Genomic DNA, 18974 nt, shown 5'->3' on the forward strand with positions numbered 1-18974 from the left:
ACATCTACAGGATAGCTTCTTTCTTCAAGCACACGTCGTTAGTTCCTTGGTTATTTCTAATGTTATCATTAAGATTAAAATTTTGTTTATATTCAACAATATATCTTCTAGCACAACTGGAATAGAAGATATCTGGTGATCCCACATATACCCCAACTTTATGCGTTTAGTTTGTGGCTAAATCTGATGGAGTTTTAATTTTAAATAAAGAACACTTATTTATCCTCTTTTAACAACACGGAGAGCTAACTACTGGTTCTCATTAACTCCTGATTAGCTAGCTGGCTATAGACACAAAGCATGTTAATTTTCTACAGGCACCTTTCTGAATTCAAGTAAAAGTTTTGGTAGACAAGGATTTACTTAAATGTCACTGACATAATATGAGTCTTGAGTACAAATATTGCTCACCATTCTTGCATTCTTTAAATTATTTTACTTTGAAAATGTAAGAACTATTATTAACTCATTAATAACACAGGTTTTCATTTAAGGAATATCTTGAACTGTGAAAATACAAATCTAATCAAATTAAATTTTGAACACATATAGAGCCAAATATTTCAACAAAACTGCAGTTTAATTTCAGAAAATGTGTTAAAATATATATTTATACATCAATTTCTGACATACACTTAATGTGTTAGTATACACAAAATGATGCTTTCTCTTGAAACTGTATTTATGAAATGTACATTTTAATTTAAATACTCAGTATACACTGCACTTAATCTGCATGTTGCATTTATTAAATACATTAAAATCTGCAATGTAACAAAACGTTTTCTGCATACGAAATTCAAAACACCATTTTAAATGAACAAAAGATGGCTCACTTCATTTTTTTTTTTTTTTAACAACTAGTGTATAGTACACTAGCTCAGCTCCAACATACTACCTGTTCGTTCTTTTTTATTTGACATTGTTCACAGACTAGTACATATTACAATAAGAGTGCTGGATAAAAACATGAGGTACGAAAGTGGTTCAAAGATTATAGATCATGCAGATCATGCTAGACAGCAAAGAAAATTGTGACCGAGAAAACACTAAATAAAAATACATAAAGAATGTGCATTATAAAAAAAACTCCATTACACAGCTTTGCTTCTTTGGTTACAAAGTAGGTTGAACAATTTCACAGCTTTTTATTCCCACCCGAAAAAAGAAAGTCATACGAAATGTCAAAAAGCAGAGGAATCGTGGCAATTTCTCTATTAGAAAGTAGAAACAAATGAACAGTTTTCTTCATCAAAATAGCCCAATTATTTATTATATCACAATAACTGGTGACTACCTGTACAGTTGCACTATGTTCTTCATACTTACACTATACAAAATTTACATTCAAGCTGGGTCTTTACTACTGAAAATAAATACCGAAGGTAAATTGCCATTAGTGTTAGAAATATGCCAGGATTCTTTTGTTCAATTATTGCCTAAACGTTTTATCTATTAAATGCAATCCTGTCTTTCAAATCCTTTACTGATACTTATAATTATTCAAAAAAAATTAAAAAAGTTCTGTGACATTGTTCATGTACATTATGAAAATAGCAGCCCTGTAATAAATAAAACACAAATAAATGAAAACTTACATAGGCAAATGTTACTGATATTGAAAGAAAAGTGGCTCTTTAGATGAACTGTTATTTATAATGTGATAGGAAGGCTCAGGGTAAATCCATGGGTAATAGGAAAAACGGGAGAGCCACCAAAGCTCTTAAAAGACCCCACTCATGCGCACCAGGTAAAATGCAGACTTTGCTTGCTTTAATAAACCCCATCTATTATTCTCCTTGTGTACTGATGACATAAAACTGGACATCAACAGCGCTGCATGACATCTCAAAGGGAGGAAAAGCTCCTGTAGAATGATTGTCTAATACTGAAAAGGCCAAACACACAACCGAAGCATGGCTACTTGCTTTCGTATAAAGTGGAAAGAATACCAGTGGCACACAAGGATAGATTGCTTTCAGTTTTTTTTTCTTAATGAGGCAAGAAAGCTTTATGCTGAGGAGACATTCGGCTGCTGTGGAGGTTGCGTTGGCTGCGGAGGCTGTGCTATCACTGCTTGCTGTTGAGAAGTGCTACCAGTATTGGCCTGTTGGGCTGGGAGTTGGGATAATTGATCATTGTTTGAAAGAGATTTTAACAGTGCATTTTCTCGTTCAAGTAAAGAGTTTCTTTCAACTAATTCTTTTATTTGTTCCTTTAGAACTTCCACTTCTTCTCTTACTGCATACATCAAATGGCTTTTCACCAGATCCTGTGAAAAACAAAATTAGCAATGTCAAAAACGGTGAAAGGGAAAGGTGTTGCTATTTGGTTCTGGCCTACTTGGTGCCTTATAAACACGAGGCATTTTTATATTAAGTTTTTGTGCTCTTGCTTTTAATGTTTCTACTGTATCTTGACTGGCTTTAAAGGAGATAAGGGTGGAAAAAAAAAATCCAGTTTCCAACTAGGCAGCAAGCCCAGGATTTCTTTTCAAAGTTTGGAGTGATTTCCAAAAATACTAGGCTCCTTAAATTGTCAATTACAAGCTTAGAATTAAAAAAAAAAAAAAGTTTAAAATCACATGCTTCGAGGCTAGACCAAGAGAACAAAGGATATTAAACTAGTTATAGCACTTCTTTAAGAGATAAAGTGACCTACTATTTCCAACTCTAAAACCTTTAAAGAAAAATAGTTTGAGACTAATGGTCCTTATTTATAGTCTATAGTTTTAATAAGCTTCAATCAAAATATTTTATACAATATGAACAAAGTATCTTTAAGGGAACAAAAAAATTGATAATAATAGCAGAAATCAGAAACAGATTCCACAAGGTCTATTTATTAGAACTGACTAAAAACAGCATTTATAAATGCATGACAAAGGTTTCCAGCTGAAGTTTTCATTTTAATGCTCTTTTGTCTATAAACTATTTTTGATGCTGAAATATCTGAAGGCACATAATGCATTCTGATTATGTATGCCCCTCAAAATGGCCCTGATTTGTCAATGGTAATGCATGAAATGTGAGATGTTCAAATGGGGGGAAATATTAACTCCACTGGTATTTCTAGATTAAAAGTCCTCAATGTTCTAGCATGTTCAACTAAATGTGATTATCAAAAAATATACTTTGGTTACCTTGGTTTAAAGAAATTTGGTGTTTTGTTTCTTAGAATTGATAAAAACCAACTGCTTCTTACAACCAACAACTTATGAAAGAGAGAACTATAAACTTTTACTTACCATTGCTTGTTCTATTTTGTTGTCAATGGCTACAACACCACCTCCCCCAGATGCACTGGAAAAAATTAGAATATTTCATTAAATTATTCTAAAAAATGTAACCTGCTTTCCAACTCTTAAAATAATTAAAAACATGTTTTACATAAAGCCAAAAATAGTAACTTAAAATAGCTTATTAAGTCTGTTCTCATAATCTCAGTACCCAAAGCTCTCATTTTGAAAGTAAAAGATCTCAGTAAATAGAGGACTTTTAAAAATGCTTCATAGTTCCAACATTTCTAAATTCCCATGACATATATATGCTACTTTAAAAGCCAACTCCCAGTTCTATTCAGTTCTTAACTCCATGAACTTTTAAAAAGATACATTTTGAATGTATCTCTCCACACTCTCTACATCTCTTAAACTTCATTTACAAATTATATATTCTAATTGACTTTCATGTGGAAATTCTAGTGGTCACTTATTGCATTAAAATTCAGATGAAGACTTTCCTTCTATAGATATTACTTCTCGTTTAAAAATTTCTAGAACCAGCTTATAAAGGGCCTTTGGGCAAATGATACTTGCAGGTGGGTTAATAGGATCCCAACATTCTGGCAAATCTACATACTTTCATTGTAGCCTTACTAGCCGGCAAAAATCACCTACAATGAATGGTATGTGGTTTAGCCCAGTTTTTCCTGGAAATATTTGGAAGTAGTCTAGCAGTAAGTATATCCCAAGTTCAACTATCACCTTAGCAGTTGTATGATAACACAGAAGGTTCAATAATTGTCCTCTTAAATAGTAAGAATAGTACATATTTATATCCTTTTCTTGGCATTTTTGTAAATTTTGAAGAACAGTTACTAAATTTTCTTGTAAAGACAAAAAATACTTTATCAATACGAAAAAGGTCTTTAAACAATTTTGATACAAAATTTTGCAAAATACTCTTCATAAAGTATATTCTATCTAAGAAAATTTAGATGCTAATATATTTGAAGACTATTCTATTTTAGATGATATGGGCTCTCAGACTGATATCAGATTGAGGCACAGGAATTATTTCATTTTATGTAGTGATGCCTTTGATATTGTAATCCAAGTAGATTTAGTTATATTCCTGGTTCTGCTACTCACTCCCTGTGTGACCATCAGCAAATCAAGTATTTAACTTCCCTGGACATATTTTTTCATGTGTAAAATGAAGAGTTCTTTGTCAGTACCTCAGTGGACTTCCTATTTCTAGATCCTTGAATCAATACACGGAAGACACTAAGCTTGTTTATCTGAGCATTAATCATATTAATTACAGCATACGCCTTCATTTCTTGCTTCTATTTCTAAGATGAAAACGGGTTTTGCATACCTAATAACTAGAAAGGATATATAGATTGTTAACAAATACTTATATACATTAGGCTTTAAATGCTTGTAGAAAGCAGTGCAAAACAAAGTATGGCTACATGTAACTATAAGCTATAGAACAATTATATAAACCATAAGGCTTTGGTATAAAGTTCAGTTCAGATACCACGTGGATATGTTCACCAAATATTGGCTACAATTTGCAGAAAAAACAGTACTAGGCATTTAGGTCAGAGTTTGTCTGACCATCCTAGATTATACTCTACATTTTTTATTTCTATGTCAAGGAAAAAGTAAATTAGTTTTAGTTGTTTCTTGATGTAAATACATTCTTTTAACACATCTGTTTTAAACAGAACACCTTAAATACTAACAAGCAACCAAAATGAAACGGAAAATTAAGTCCCTAACCCTTAAAAAGGATTTATTGCTTTTTTTTTTGATGATTAGAGTAATATTAGTAAGTTTCCAAACCATTCCCTTAGGCTAAAGAACAATAATTAGCATCTTATTCTTGCTGATATATTAAACTCTAATTCTACTAACTCAGACCTCCTTCACAGCAATGAAGGGCTATGTTTGCAAAGTATAAATGGATCATACTGAAGATGTGTCCCTTAAAAAGTAGTAACAACTCTATTTTGTTAGGCACTGTACTTAATTAAATCAGTCAGATACAATTACTATTACTACAGTGATCTCTGGCTATTTGAAGGCTATTTTTTAAAGAATTCTATATAACCTATGGCAGTGGTTCTCAAATTTTAGCATGCACCAGTCATCTAGAGGTAATTCTAAAACAGATTGCTGGATTTCACCTTGTTTCTGATTTAGAAGATCTTGGGTGGGGCCCAGGAATTTGCATTTCTACACCTTTCCAGGTGATGCTGATTGTGCTACCTGACAGACCATACTTTGAGAACCAATGGCTTACAAAGATGAAAGTTAGAAGAATAAAAAAAAAAAAAAAAAAAAAAACTAATTCTATTTTAAAACCTTCTTAACCTGGAATATAAAACTTCTTACCCCTTCATGACTTTGACCCCTGTCTTCTAGGGTCTCCTTTCTTCTCACACTTCATCTGGCCTATTGTGTTATGTCTTACGTAACTCTTTATAACCTGTGAAACATAGGTTCTCTTAAGTTTCCATGGCTTTGCAGAACTGCTCCCTCTGCTGCAAATGCTCATGGTTTCCAATTCATCATCTGGCTGTCTTGTACTTGTTCCTTAAGATGCTTCAGTGCCAGGTGTTCTGTAATGCCTTCTGGCTTCCTAAGGTAGAACCAGTTAGTCCATCTTTTCTGTGGTTCCCTAATCTTCACAAACTTTTTATACTGCATAACCAGGAAAGCAGAATAACAAATTCCAGCTCCTTTATACAGTCAGTGTGTGAATTCTGGAAAAAATTATTTGACGTTTCTAGATCCCAGGTTTTTAATCTAAAATGAGGATTATATACCTCAATACATAAAAATAAAACTCCTGTAAGGATAAAGGAGCTTAAATAATACTACCACTGTTAACTCTATCAGACGGAGTTCCTTGAGAGAGGTTCCTTATCTTCACCTCTGTGAAGAAGTGAACACAGTGCTTGGCACTGTAAAAGTTCAAATGCATACTGAAAGAGTCTGAAAGAGTCAAAGAGTCAATATGACAGCAATTAGATTTGAAACAATTACTGGTTTATATTAGAAAGCCATTAAAATATTTTTTTTTTATTTTTTAATTTATTTATTCATGAGAGAGAGAGAGAGAGGCAGAGACACAGGCATACAGAGAAGCAGACTCCATGCAGGGAGTCTGATGTGGGACTCGATCCTGGGTCTCCAGGATCGGGCCCTGGGCTGAAGCAGGCGCTAAATCGCTGAGCCACCCAGGCTGCCCGCCATTAAAATATTTTGAGTTTGAATAAATTCATAGTTCTTAAAGTATGGTCACTGGACCAACAGTTATCAGTTATCACCTGGGAACTTAGGAATGTAAACATCTGGGTCCACCCCAGACCTACTGCATTACACATTCTTGAGGTAGGACCCAGGAAATGTAGCTTAATAACTTCCAGATAACTGATAGAAACTAAAGGTTGAGAAGCCAATTTATAATAAAGATATCAATATGGTTGTCTTAAATAAGCAAATAAGAGTATTATATTTCAAGAACATACCTGAACATAGTTTAAGAATATTATTTCAATGAGGGTAGTAACAAGTTGGTTTCTATTGTGTTCAAAGCCAACATAGTGGTTTGGGCTTCACTCACTCTTAAAAATGAGATCAACTGAAGTGGAATAAAAAATTTTCCTTTATTTGCTTTCTTGACCTAATGTTTAAGTAATATGCCTTGTTTTCTCTTTTACTATTGCATTCACCGCACTATAACTTGATGGTTAACTAGTTTGTGAACTTAAGTTCCTAAGACTTTGAACTATTCTGGTAACCTGTAAGTGCTATATAAAAACAAAGGATAATTTTTAAAAGGAAATATTTGGTTTGATATGGGTCACTCTTTTAGAATAAAAACATACAATGATCATTATTTACTAGATGAATTAAAAATTGTGGGTATGGAGGAAATGGACAGATATATACAACTGTGGGGAGAAAAGACACTAAGCATGGCTATATTACCTTTTATATGATGAATTTTTTTTAAAGATTTTATTTTTTTAAAGTAATCTCTATACCCAACGTAGGGCTTGAACTCACAACCCTGAGCTCAAGAGTCACACACACCATTGACTGAGCCAGCCAGGTGTCCCTGAATTTAGTGTTTAAATAAATTAAAATCACATTCACAGGAAAAATAAAACTCAATGAATCAAAGGTATAGCATGATAGCTTGGCCTTCAATGCTATTCATTTTAAAATTCATCCCAACTGGCTCTCCATACCTAGCTTTTTTTCCCAGATCTCCTTCCTCTTACCACAATAGATCACTCGCAACCTGAGGCTGGATATGAACTTGTGGCTTCAAAAATTCCCTACATTTTCATCTTTCTTAAAGGGTTAACCATTTCATTCATGCTCTCACTCAGGAAGATGATTGTACAAATCATCTCCAGTCTCTATTCAAAAATTAAAATCCATGAAGGTGAAGGGGTTAGGTTAACCTGATCTCACTACTAAAAAAAACTCTTTATGAGAAATCAACTTTTTTCTTTATCTTCATTAATGTAGGCAGAGACATCAATGGCTATTTGTTTAAAATAAAAATAGAGCAAATTTCTTCTCTTACATTTTGATTACTTTTTCTTTCTGTTCTCCCCTCAACACAAATGCTAATTAACAAAGCAACAAGGTAGAGGAAAACACTTGAATGACTGACCACTTTTGCAGGCACATATTACTTTAGTGAATCCTTACTACAGGGTTGAGAAACAATCTCATCTTACAGTTGAGGAAACTGAGGCCAAGTAACTTACTCAAAGACATAATGCTAGAGAAAGAATTGAAACCTAGACTTAATGTTAAAACACATGCTTTTTCTACCTCAACAGTAAGACTGTTTGAGAGGAATAAGCAACTGTCTATAACAACCTAAGAGAAATGCAGACTTATGCGTATCATGGAGAGTGCTTTACTATGTACCAAATGTCATTTGTGAAACTATAGCATGGATTCAAGGATTAAATTATGTGCATAATATGCCATTTATCTTAGCTAGCACATTCCTAGAAGAGGCTGAACTCTGAGAACAAGGGAGGTAACTTCTTAGAAAAGGCGCTGTGATCTTCAGACAGTCAGCATAGTTTACCTATTTGCTAAGAACTAAAATGTTCTTTTGGTTTGTTAGAAAGCTGAAGATATCTTAAAATTATATGTATCTATATGCAGAATATTATTTAAAAAATTACCCTCTTCTGCTTAACTTTGTGTTTGAGTCACAATCACAATTAAAACTCCACTACAGGAATTCCACAAATTATAAAATCAAATCTTTTATAACAAGAACTTCTTTGCTTGAGCTGGCAAGTCTGATATGCTTATGTTCAAGACCCCTTATCCAAACAAGGTAAAAATGATTCTTCATAAACTCACAAGTAGAAGCTACAATCTTTCCAAAAAAAAAAAAAAAAAAGTGATCATTGTTCTTTAAGGCCAGTCTTCAGGAATCATGTATTGTTTCTAGTAAATAATCTAGAATCTTCATCCTCCTACCCCCTTCCAAAAAAACTGTAAAATAATATAATTACTACTACACTGGATTAATTCTAACCTGGTAACATTTGGCCAAAATCTTTTCTTTTCTTTCCTTCTTTTTTAAAGATTTACGTATTCATTTTGGGGGGGGGGGTTGGAGATGACGACGATAAGGGCAGGGAAAGAGGGAGAGACAGACTCTCAAATAGACTCTGTGCTCAGCACACAGCTTGACACTGGTCTTGATCCCACAACCCTGAGATCATGACCTGAGCCAAAATCAAAAGTTGGACACTCAATGGACTGAGCGATCCAGGTGCCCCTACAACTGGCCTTTTTTCTAAGAAATATATATTTTTGTTTTTTAGAAAGAAACTATTAAGTCATTGATGCAAAAAAATAAACCTAATGAATGTACAGTTCAGCAAGCCTATGAAAGATAAACAGAAAAAAATACATCACTCTTTCTCTAAGAAGAATTTTAAAATATTTACAGTTTAACACTTAAGAGCAAATAACAGTTCTGCTAAAAAAAAAAAAAAAAAGCCAAAATAGATATAATTCAGGCAAACTTATTCTATGGCCAAATGCAAACTTCTATAGTTAGCAATAAAACTATCAAAGTTAAAAGTAACTTAACCTAAAAACTAAAAATTTTATTATTCTAATTACTGATCATAAGATCTCTATGTAAAAACAAACTCTGTTTAATTTCATGATTAATTTACAAAAAGCCCCATGAAGATTTTTTATTAACACAAAATAAGTGATTTTTGTGAATGATAAAAACTATTATTCATGCTAAGCAAGTAGGTAAAATGGCGACTCACAAAACTGAGTATTATTATTTTCTCAAGTAACCAGTGTTACAGTGGTGCAAAAAAAAAAGAAAAAAAAAAAAGCTTTTAACCAAGGAACAATGAAAAATGTTAAAAATATACATAAAGATTGAGATTTGTTTTTAACATCTACAGAAACCAATTATGTCCTTAGCATCGTTTACATTCATGTAATTAGTTTAAGGTCAAAATCCTGGCCAGAAATGAGTATTTAAAGAGTAAAAAAGCATACATAATGTGGATTACACCAATGTCAATTTCCTGGCTTTGGACCTTATGATATAAGCATGTAAGATGTTATCATTGCAGGAGGGGGGCAGGAGACAGGACACACAGGACTGGATGAAGGAGTACGTGAGACCTCACTATACTTTTTTCTTTTTGTTGCAACTTCTTATGAATCAATAATTATTTCAAAATAAAAGTTAAAAAAGATACATACACATGGTAAAAAGTACATCCAAAGAGTATACATAAAAAGGTGTACAGGTGTACAAGGAGAGTCCCTCTCCTACCTCAGACCCCTTTTGTCCAGAGTCAACCATATCATCTGTACCAATGGCCTTTTAAAAAGTCCTTTTAAGAAGAATTTCTGTAAAATACTTCGGAGAAGCCTAACTAGATGCCTCAAAATATAGAAAAATAAAAAACTCCTTTAATAATTTCACTAAAATATAAAGTACTTCTAGAAATCTATTAAATCTATTAAGACTAGACTCCCAATTTGAAAAATGGGTAGATTTCACATAGAAAATTCACAAGACATGAAAAAAAACTCAAGATCTCACTCATAATAAAAATACAGATTATAATGTAATACTATTTCCCTAAACAGACTGGCAAGCGTATTAAAATTTAATACACTGTTAGCGAGGCTGTGGGAAATGGGCCTTCTTATAGAATGGTTATTTAAATTGTATACTGGTATAATCCTTATACAAAGCAATTTGGTTATATCAGTTTTTTTTTTTTTAAGATTTTATTTATTTATTTATTCACGAGAGACACACAGAGACAGGCAGAGACACAGGCAGAGGGAGAAGCAGGCTCTGTGCAGGGAGCCTGACGCGGAACTTGATCCCAGGTCTCCAGGATCACGCCCGGGACTAAAGGCGGCACTAAACCGCTGAGCCACCTGAGCTGCCCGGTTATATCAGTTTTACATGCACACACACACACACACACACACACACATGCTCACTCACTCTTATTTACTCTGAGTCAGCAATCCTACATGTGGGAATTTATCCTATATTTTTACATACAAGGGAAATAATATATTTACAAGGCTACTCATTATAGCACTGTTTATTGTTTTATTTTTTTTTAAAGATTTTATTTATTTATTCATAGAGACACAGAGAGAGAGAAAGGCAGAGATACAGGCAGAGGGAGAAGCAGGCTCCACGCAGAGAGCCCGATGTGGGACCCGATCCAGGGTCTCCACGATCACGCCCTGGGCTACAGGCGGCGCTAAACCGCTGTGCCACCGGGGCTGCCCTATAGGCACTGTTTAAAACAAAGTTTAATAATCAACAGGGAACTGATCAACTAAATCATGGTATAGCCATCTATGCAATTGAATACTACCTATTTATAAAAAAAGACCCCACACAAAGATGTTTTTCTGTGTACTGAGATCAGAACAATGTATCTTAGAGACCTTTAAAAGTAAAAGGTGCAGATGTATGTATATTATCACTTGTGTGAGGGGGACACAGATATAATAGATACAGCATTTGCTTGCATATGGATAAAGAAACCTGAAGAATACACACACACAAACTAAGAAAGTGGTTATCTGTCTGGGAAGGCAGGCAGATGGGGGACAGAGATAGAAGAATACTTTCATTGCACTTTGGAGAATACTGAAGTTAAAAAACAAAAGAACTACCACATTCCAAAAAAGAAAATGACTCACGAAAGTTATTAAGTTATTTCCTGTACAGTGTGAACTCAGGGGATGAACAAATGAAAGACAGGAGACAGAAAAGAGAGAGAGGAGCGAAGAGGAGGCAACAACTCCATGGTCCTTAGGAACTACTTCATTCTAGAAGATAGGTACTTTGTTTAACATTCAAAATAACAATATAAAGGATACTTGTGATTTGTAAAATTTATTTCTTTGGCTTACGGTGAATTATAATCACTTAAAAATATGATAGAAAACAATGTTTATAACTTCTAATATAGTTACTTCTGTTCAAAATGATTCTGGAAAGAAAAAAAACAAGTGTGATTAACATTTGATATAATAGGCTATATAACTTTATACAATAAAAATGTTACATTAAAAATGTTTTCCAGAGAAGGTATAGATAAGATTAATATTAGCTTTACCTTCTTTTTCTAGATCTCTTTACATTTCCAAGTGAGGATATCCTGGGGGAGGTATCTCTAGTATTAGGCAAGTAAAATTCTGATAGTTTTTTTCCTATAGAGTCACTGAGGAAACAATTTAAAAAACCAGCCAAACTAAAATTCTATTAAAACACTCAAGATGGCAGATGTAAAAATTTAGTCTTGAAAAGCTAGAGAATAATACAAAAGTGAAATATGTACAACAATTTTACCATTACAATCCAAATATTCCATATAAACTAAGAAAGTTTAATATTCTATTATTTGAAGTTAAATACTTGTATGTAAAAAATGATATCCACTTAAAGCAGATGAGCTTATGCACTAGTTATTTTTTATTAGACTAACATTAGGTAAGGTTTGACAGGATGAAAAAGTTATTTTTTTCTTTTGAGTCAGGACTGAAATAAAAAAGGGTGTGAGAAAGGGGTAGGAGGAGAGTGGCATTTTCCCTAAAGTTGGTGTGCTTACATTTAGAGCAGGCTCTCCTAAAAGAAACTGCATTGTACTATTTACACAGCAGCTAGGTAATTTGATGACAGCATAATTGATTACTGAGAAGTGAAGAATATGTATCAAGGAGCTTTGGCCCAAATTAAAAAGTTGACACTATGGTCCTGGTTACTTTACTCCCTGGAGATTGGGAAAAGAGTATATGATTGACAATTATCTAGAGTGAGATGTATACTAGCACCTAAGACTAAAAAAGGGGAGAAAGATTAGAAAGGATTTCAAATGTTGAGATTAGAAAGGATTTCAAATGTTGCCAACTGATGTCTAGCTCAGAGTACCTTATGAAAATAATGTGATTATACTGAAAGGGAATAAAGTGGATATAATTCCATATATTCATTCTAGATATTCTAGAATCATTCTTTTAGTCTGCTAGAAACTAATGGTTAACCAACTTCTAAAAACATCAGAATTAACAATTAAAATATACCTTAACCTAGCAAAAGATCTATACTTTTCAGTACTGACTTGACGGACCATCTTTCATAGAAAGATGGAAAATTGAAATAGAAAAGAGAAAAACTCAATAAAAATTCTTAATATGAAATGAGGACATTAAAAACACAGAAGAGTTCAAATTACTTCAGCTGTGTTAAGAAAAAGTCTTCCAAGGAAGGGGCTATGTTTAACAGTCATTTTGTAGAAAAGATCAATTCTCTTTTAAAAGGTTAACAATAGCATTCCTTCCTTTTGACTATGAAGAAATAACAGCACTTTCATCACTAAGGAAATTTTCATGGTGTTAAGTGTATGAAAATGAACAAAATTGGAGAAAGAACAAGATAGAAAAGAGTGTCAAGGGAAATGAAACACAAACAAGCAGCCTTGAATTAACTTCACCCAGAAGTGGGCCCATTATAAAAACAACCTTTTTATATAGATAAATCCACCTAACATTTCTAAAAGTAATTCAGGATTCTTTAGCAATGACATAAAAATGGGTCAAAGGAAAAAATCAGAACTAGCTTACTAATTTATTTCTAACGCCAGCATTTATATTACTTCCTCCCATTCCAAATGCTTGCTCAACTTTTAAACCGGATATCCTACACTCCTTGAGACTGTGTAGTTTATTCTCACTCTATGCTCATATGGTTTCTTATTCTCTAAATACTTCTGTGGATATTCTACCTTTCTTTCATAGCTTTCAGCTCAAATATTTTTTCTGTAAAGGTTAGTTTTCCTATCCTTCCAGAAGCACTAGAGGAAGTCATGGCCCACACTACCCTTACAGCTCTAACCACTTATCTATCATAGGCTGTGTTGTAATAGCTGCATCTATCTCCTAGATAATTGTATAGTTGGACTTTTGAGTCATATATATATATATATCACTTACTACTTTGCCTCTGGGACCTCAATTCTCCAGCTACATTAGGTAGTTGTACTAGATCACCTCCAAAGCCATTTCCCATACCTAATGGCAAAAGTGACTTTTCCCAAAGCAGTCCTCAGTATCTAATGGATATGGATAATGCCATCATTTCAACTACACTCAAAAGTAATTAGGGAAATAGTTCTTAATCTCATTCATTTTCAGTCTGAAACTAAACTTGCCATATCGTCTTGCTGCCTAGTATCTAATTCATATATCTAGGTAATCCAAATTCCTTTAGAGGCAATAGGGCATACATGCTAAACAAATTTTGCCTCTAATTTCCTATGTAGCCAAATCTCAGTAACATTTATCTTTCAGACTTTTTTCTTTCTGACGTTTTTATAAAAAATGAGAAATTCTCATCTGTCTCCTCTGCACAATGTCCAATGCTCAATGAACACTGGTTGGAAGAATAGAAGTCAGACAATGTCCATCAGTGGAAAGATCACTAGATATGGAATTAGCACATATATGTTGCAGCTTGGCCTCACCTTAGATTTGCTGTGTCCTGAAGCAAGCTACTCTCACTGGGCTTTTTTCTTTCATCATTTAGTTTCAAAGGTTTTTATGGAACTTAATATAACCCTCAAATGTGGGCTTCTCTTGGGCATGCCTGTGTGGTGGGAATGGAGGTTGATGAGAAGGAAAGAAAACTCTTTAAAAAAAATATTACCTAAGCAAGCAAGGGGGGAGGACACTGCAAAATGCTTGGTCACAGGCATTAAGCAAGGAAAAATGAAATAGTTTTTATAGTCAAAGCACAGAGAATCTATGAGAAATCAGAGGGATGGTAAAGGAAAAGGGACTCACCTATAACAAAGAAAATACCAAGGATGGCTGGAATTTTTTTTAGCTTGGAGCAATTAGGTGTGGGCAGACAGGTTTTGTGTCACAGGAAGGTGGCTAGATTTTAGGGGATAAGGAGTGAGTGGAAGAGGAACCACGAATAAAGACGAGAAAATGAGAAATTTAAGTTTCACTTGGGACTGTTGAATTTTAAGACATCTAGGATATAGATTCTAGCAGAGAAATATATAGAAAGAAGGTTGCTGAAAATAGGTATCTAGAACTCTAGAGTAATCTCTGGCCTAGAAGTCTAGATTTGAGAGCCGTAGAAATGTGGTGGGTAAAGCCAAACTGTGAGAGATGAGCTTGCTTAAATAGAGAGAAAAGTAGGGCCAAAACAATGGAAAACTCTAACACGTGAAGAGTTAATGAAAAGATGGGCTCAGGACAAAGTGCCCTTCTTGAGAAAGCTAAGTATTTCATTGAATGGCCTCACATTTATCTCTTCTACATTCAGCACTCTGTATACCATTTTTTTTCAACTCAACAGTTCTTGAAAAAACCCTTTCAACTCTATTTCCACAATGAGCCTAACCAAATGAGCGATGAGATGATCCCCTTGAATACCACATGCCAAATACTAGCAAAGAGCACAGAGATAATTTTGTTCATCTAAAACTTATCTTTTCACTTATACCCAATTCTTAAAGGTACAGAAATGTCATTCATAATAGCTCCATAGAAAAAGCAAACGTAATTGTATGGACAACCTATCTGACAAAGTAAAATTATATCAGGCTAGTCCTTAGGATTATCTGACCAAACCCTAGCTTTTGTTTTTAGGTGATTAACCAGTCTTTGTTACCTTATGTCTCTTCCCAATCTGTCCCCAAAGTCCAGGGATAGTAATAAATAAAAAAGGTTATCAAGGAACTGTTTCAAAGCAGGGATAAACCCAGAAAAATAAAAGTATCATAAGGTTTTTAGAGAGATAGTTGCTTCATTCTGGTTTAGCCTAAAGGAACAGTCACCATCCCTTAATAAAATGAAGAGACTATCATCAGGGAAAACTCTGATTTATTTTACTTTTAATTAATCAATACATGTTTTACAATTGAGGTATTTTAAAAATTTGGATTGGCTTGGTTTTGAGCAAAAATTTAAACTGCTTGTCTAAAACAAATATACAGTATTGTGAATATATACCTAGAAAAGTTAAAATTGTCTAGGTTATCAGCTTACTACCAATTGGCTTAATTCCCTTTTGCTCTCTACTTCATTCTGGGGCAAGACATCTTACCTCTTAGCAGTTACTTAGGTAAAAGACTAAATTCCCAAAGAATAATAAAGTGGTTTTAAGAGCACAAGCTTCAGGGGTGCCTGTGTGGCTCAGTCGGATAAGTGTCCGACAGTTTATTTCAGCTCAGGTCATGATCTCAGGGTTGTGAGATTGAGCCTGGAGCCCACACTGGGCATGGAATGTGCTTAAGATTCTCTCTCCCCTTGTTCCTGCCACACTGTCACTCACACACTCTTAAAATAAAGGGGTGAGCTACAGGCTTCAGAATTAGACAAGCTATCTATCTATCCATTTGTCTATCAATTAGCTTGTTTTAAATCCCAACTCCACTACTTACTAGTGGGATGATCACAGCAAGCTAAATACTCAAACCAGTTTCCTCATTTATAAAGTGGGATCATAGTTTTACCTACCCTAAAGGATTGCTGTGACAATTATGAGATTTTTTTTATAATAGTAAACACTGAGACAATTAGTTTCTTCTATTGTTTGGATCAATTTGGGCCGACCCTGTATAAGGTTTACTATCCCAGTGTATCATTGCAAATGAAGCAGTGAGGTACAAATAAAAATCAATTTTGAAAAGAAACAATCTTTATGTTTATACCTCACCCAAAGAATGAAATAATTCTAGTTATGCCTTAAATTTATTCCTTTGTACTCAACTAGTCAAATGTTAAAGATTTAAGGCAGTCATAAAATATATGCAAATAAAAATTATTTGACTTGAGATTTAAATTTACATCAATATTTATTAAGCACAGAATTCCTGTGGATTGAACATTAATGACTGTTTAGCATAAAAAGTCTTAATTTACTGTGGGAAATTTTTTCCAAAGGCCAATGATATATAACTGGACTTATTTCAATGTGAAAATTTCAAAACATGTTTAACTAAACATGTCCCATGCCTTCCTTTTTCAACAGTATTACTAAAAACAGATCAAGTGTTGAGTCAAGTACTGCTTTGCTTCTATACTATGTACTATACATACATACTAGTTGAAAATCACTGCTTTAGAATTAATTCAAGAAAACATTCTGGTATAAGACAATGAAGAAAAATATAAGTAGCACCACTATAAAATCTAAAGGTTTATAAGGTTTTTTCACTCAAGCAGAACTATACTCAAATAGGTACATTTTCAGCTATAAAGTTTCTGACAGCTAACAACTTTTCCTCATCTCATTGTGGATCAATGTCCTTGAATTCTTCTAGGTGATAACAATACTATAACATAGCTATGATAAATGACAAAGTTATAATCACTTTTATACCTCAATTTGTATAAAATCATTTATGATAAATTCTAGACTTACATTATGATCTAAAATTTGTTAAATCACCTTAGATTCTGGAGTTTAGACTATCATCTGAAATGGAATGCTTCACTTACATTCTCTTTGCTTTCTTCCTTTCTTGAGTCTTCCATAAATAATTGTTTTTGCTGTCTCTATTTAATATTGTTCACCCTTGAATTAAACCACAAAGGGAGGAACTGTGTCTATGCAGGGGGTTTACTAATTATAACACTGTCCATAAAATTGATATTAAACATTTAATTGAAGAAAAAGATAGAATATAATAGTATTTAATATGTTATCTAATTATATTTTTTTAAGTTACCACAAACTTATGTTATATGGGGCTAATCATGACAGGAAAAAGAACTAAGAAATTAGCTAGCTATTTAAATATTAGAAATTATGAAAAGAGCATCCTTGGAACATAGTAAAAATGGGCAGGCCTCCTGAGATAGTTTTTCTCCTTGACAAAGATAGCTTAAATAAAAAGCCAATAAACCTTTTGTCATGTTCCTCTCATCTGGTTGTTATTGAGGAGGAAGAAAGTGCAGTAGTTTCTACGTAACTGGCAACTGAAGTAAGCAGAAAAACGGTTTAAGTTTGAGGAATAGAATATCCAGAGTTCTACTGACTTTCAGGTTACTTCTGACAAAATTATGCCAGTGAAACTTAGCAGTTTCAGAGACAGATCATGGTAATGACAAAATTCATAAAAGACTTTGTGGAAAATAAAAGTGGACTCTAAAGACTTTTATCTTTTGGATAAAAACCTAGACAAAGATCTTTTTACATTAGAATCATGGATTTAGGGAAAATAATTTTGTGAACCTGGTGAAAGGCTTAACTGTAAAACCATACATCATAAATATCTATATGTGGGTTCTCTCAACATCATTTGCTATAGACAATCAGAATCAAATCTAAGGAGAAGAAGTGAAAAAAACCCAAAAGCTATGCTGAAGGTGGAAAGAGGAAGCCAAAGGCTTGGTAGTTAAAAAACAAAAAAACAAAAACAAAAACAAAAACAAAAAAACAAAAACAAAAACAAAAACAAAAAAAACACAAAGGCTTGGCAGTTTAGTCAGCTCAGAGAAAGAAGACAATTCATATCACCATGTCGTTAAGCATGTCTCATAGACAAGTGGAAGTTCTAAGTGGACTAGATCCAGGAGTCTGAAGAAATTCAGATGTATCAGTACTTTGTTTTTACACATTGTTGGATTAAAGCAGTCCACATAGGAGTCCTGTGAAATCCTTACATCCATCACTAGAATCATTAATTATCAAGTGGGAAAATATCCTTCTGGTCTCTTCAGATATTAAGCAATGTCTCCGTATCCATTTTTGAAAAAGAACTTTAGAACTATATTAACACCAATGACTTTTGGCCACAAACTGGAACCCATATTCTTGACTATGATAACTATACTATGATAGCTATGAAGACACTGAAATAGAGAATGTTCTCAGTTCAATGTTTTGACAGAATACATAATTCAGCTTATATTTTTACATGAACGTAATCTCTATTAAATGTTTTCAGTGATGGCAATCATCAGATTTTTCTACTCCACATTTTAGACGCTGTTGTACAGGACAAATTTCTAAAAGGTTTAAACATGAAATGTAAAAATAAAGAAGACCTGGATGCCATGATAAACATCACTGGAGGTGTTTGAAGGCTAGACAACAACCGAGAAGGTGTATTATAGACATGAGACAAATGGTTGGAATAAATGACCACTAAATTCC

At 33.5% G+C, this 18974-nt stretch overlaps 1 protein-coding gene across 2 annotated transcripts in view; it reads right to left on the minus strand.

Moving 5' to 3' along the window:
• Positions 1-561: 561 nt before the first annotated feature.
• TSC22D2 (TSC22 domain family member 2) overlaps positions 562-18974 on the minus strand; it is a 48010-nt gene continuing 29597 nt past the window's right edge. For both annotated transcript variants that reach the window (XM_072792296.1, XM_072792297.1), the window contains 2 exons: positions 3248-3302; positions 562-2272 (listed from right to left, as the gene is read on the minus strand). In XM_072792296.1, the coding sequence (XP_072648397.1) occupies positions 2012-2272; positions 3248-3302 (316 nt within the window). In that variant the 3' untranslated portion in view covers positions 562-2011. The remainder of the gene's footprint in view (positions 2273-3247; positions 3303-18974) is intronic.

This window comes from Canis lupus, chromosome 22, assembly GCF_048164855.1.
Source record: "Canis lupus baileyi chromosome 22, mCanLup2.hap1, whole genome shotgun sequence".
Taxonomy (NCBI): Eukaryota; Metazoa; Chordata; class Mammalia; order Carnivora; family Canidae; genus Canis; species Canis lupus.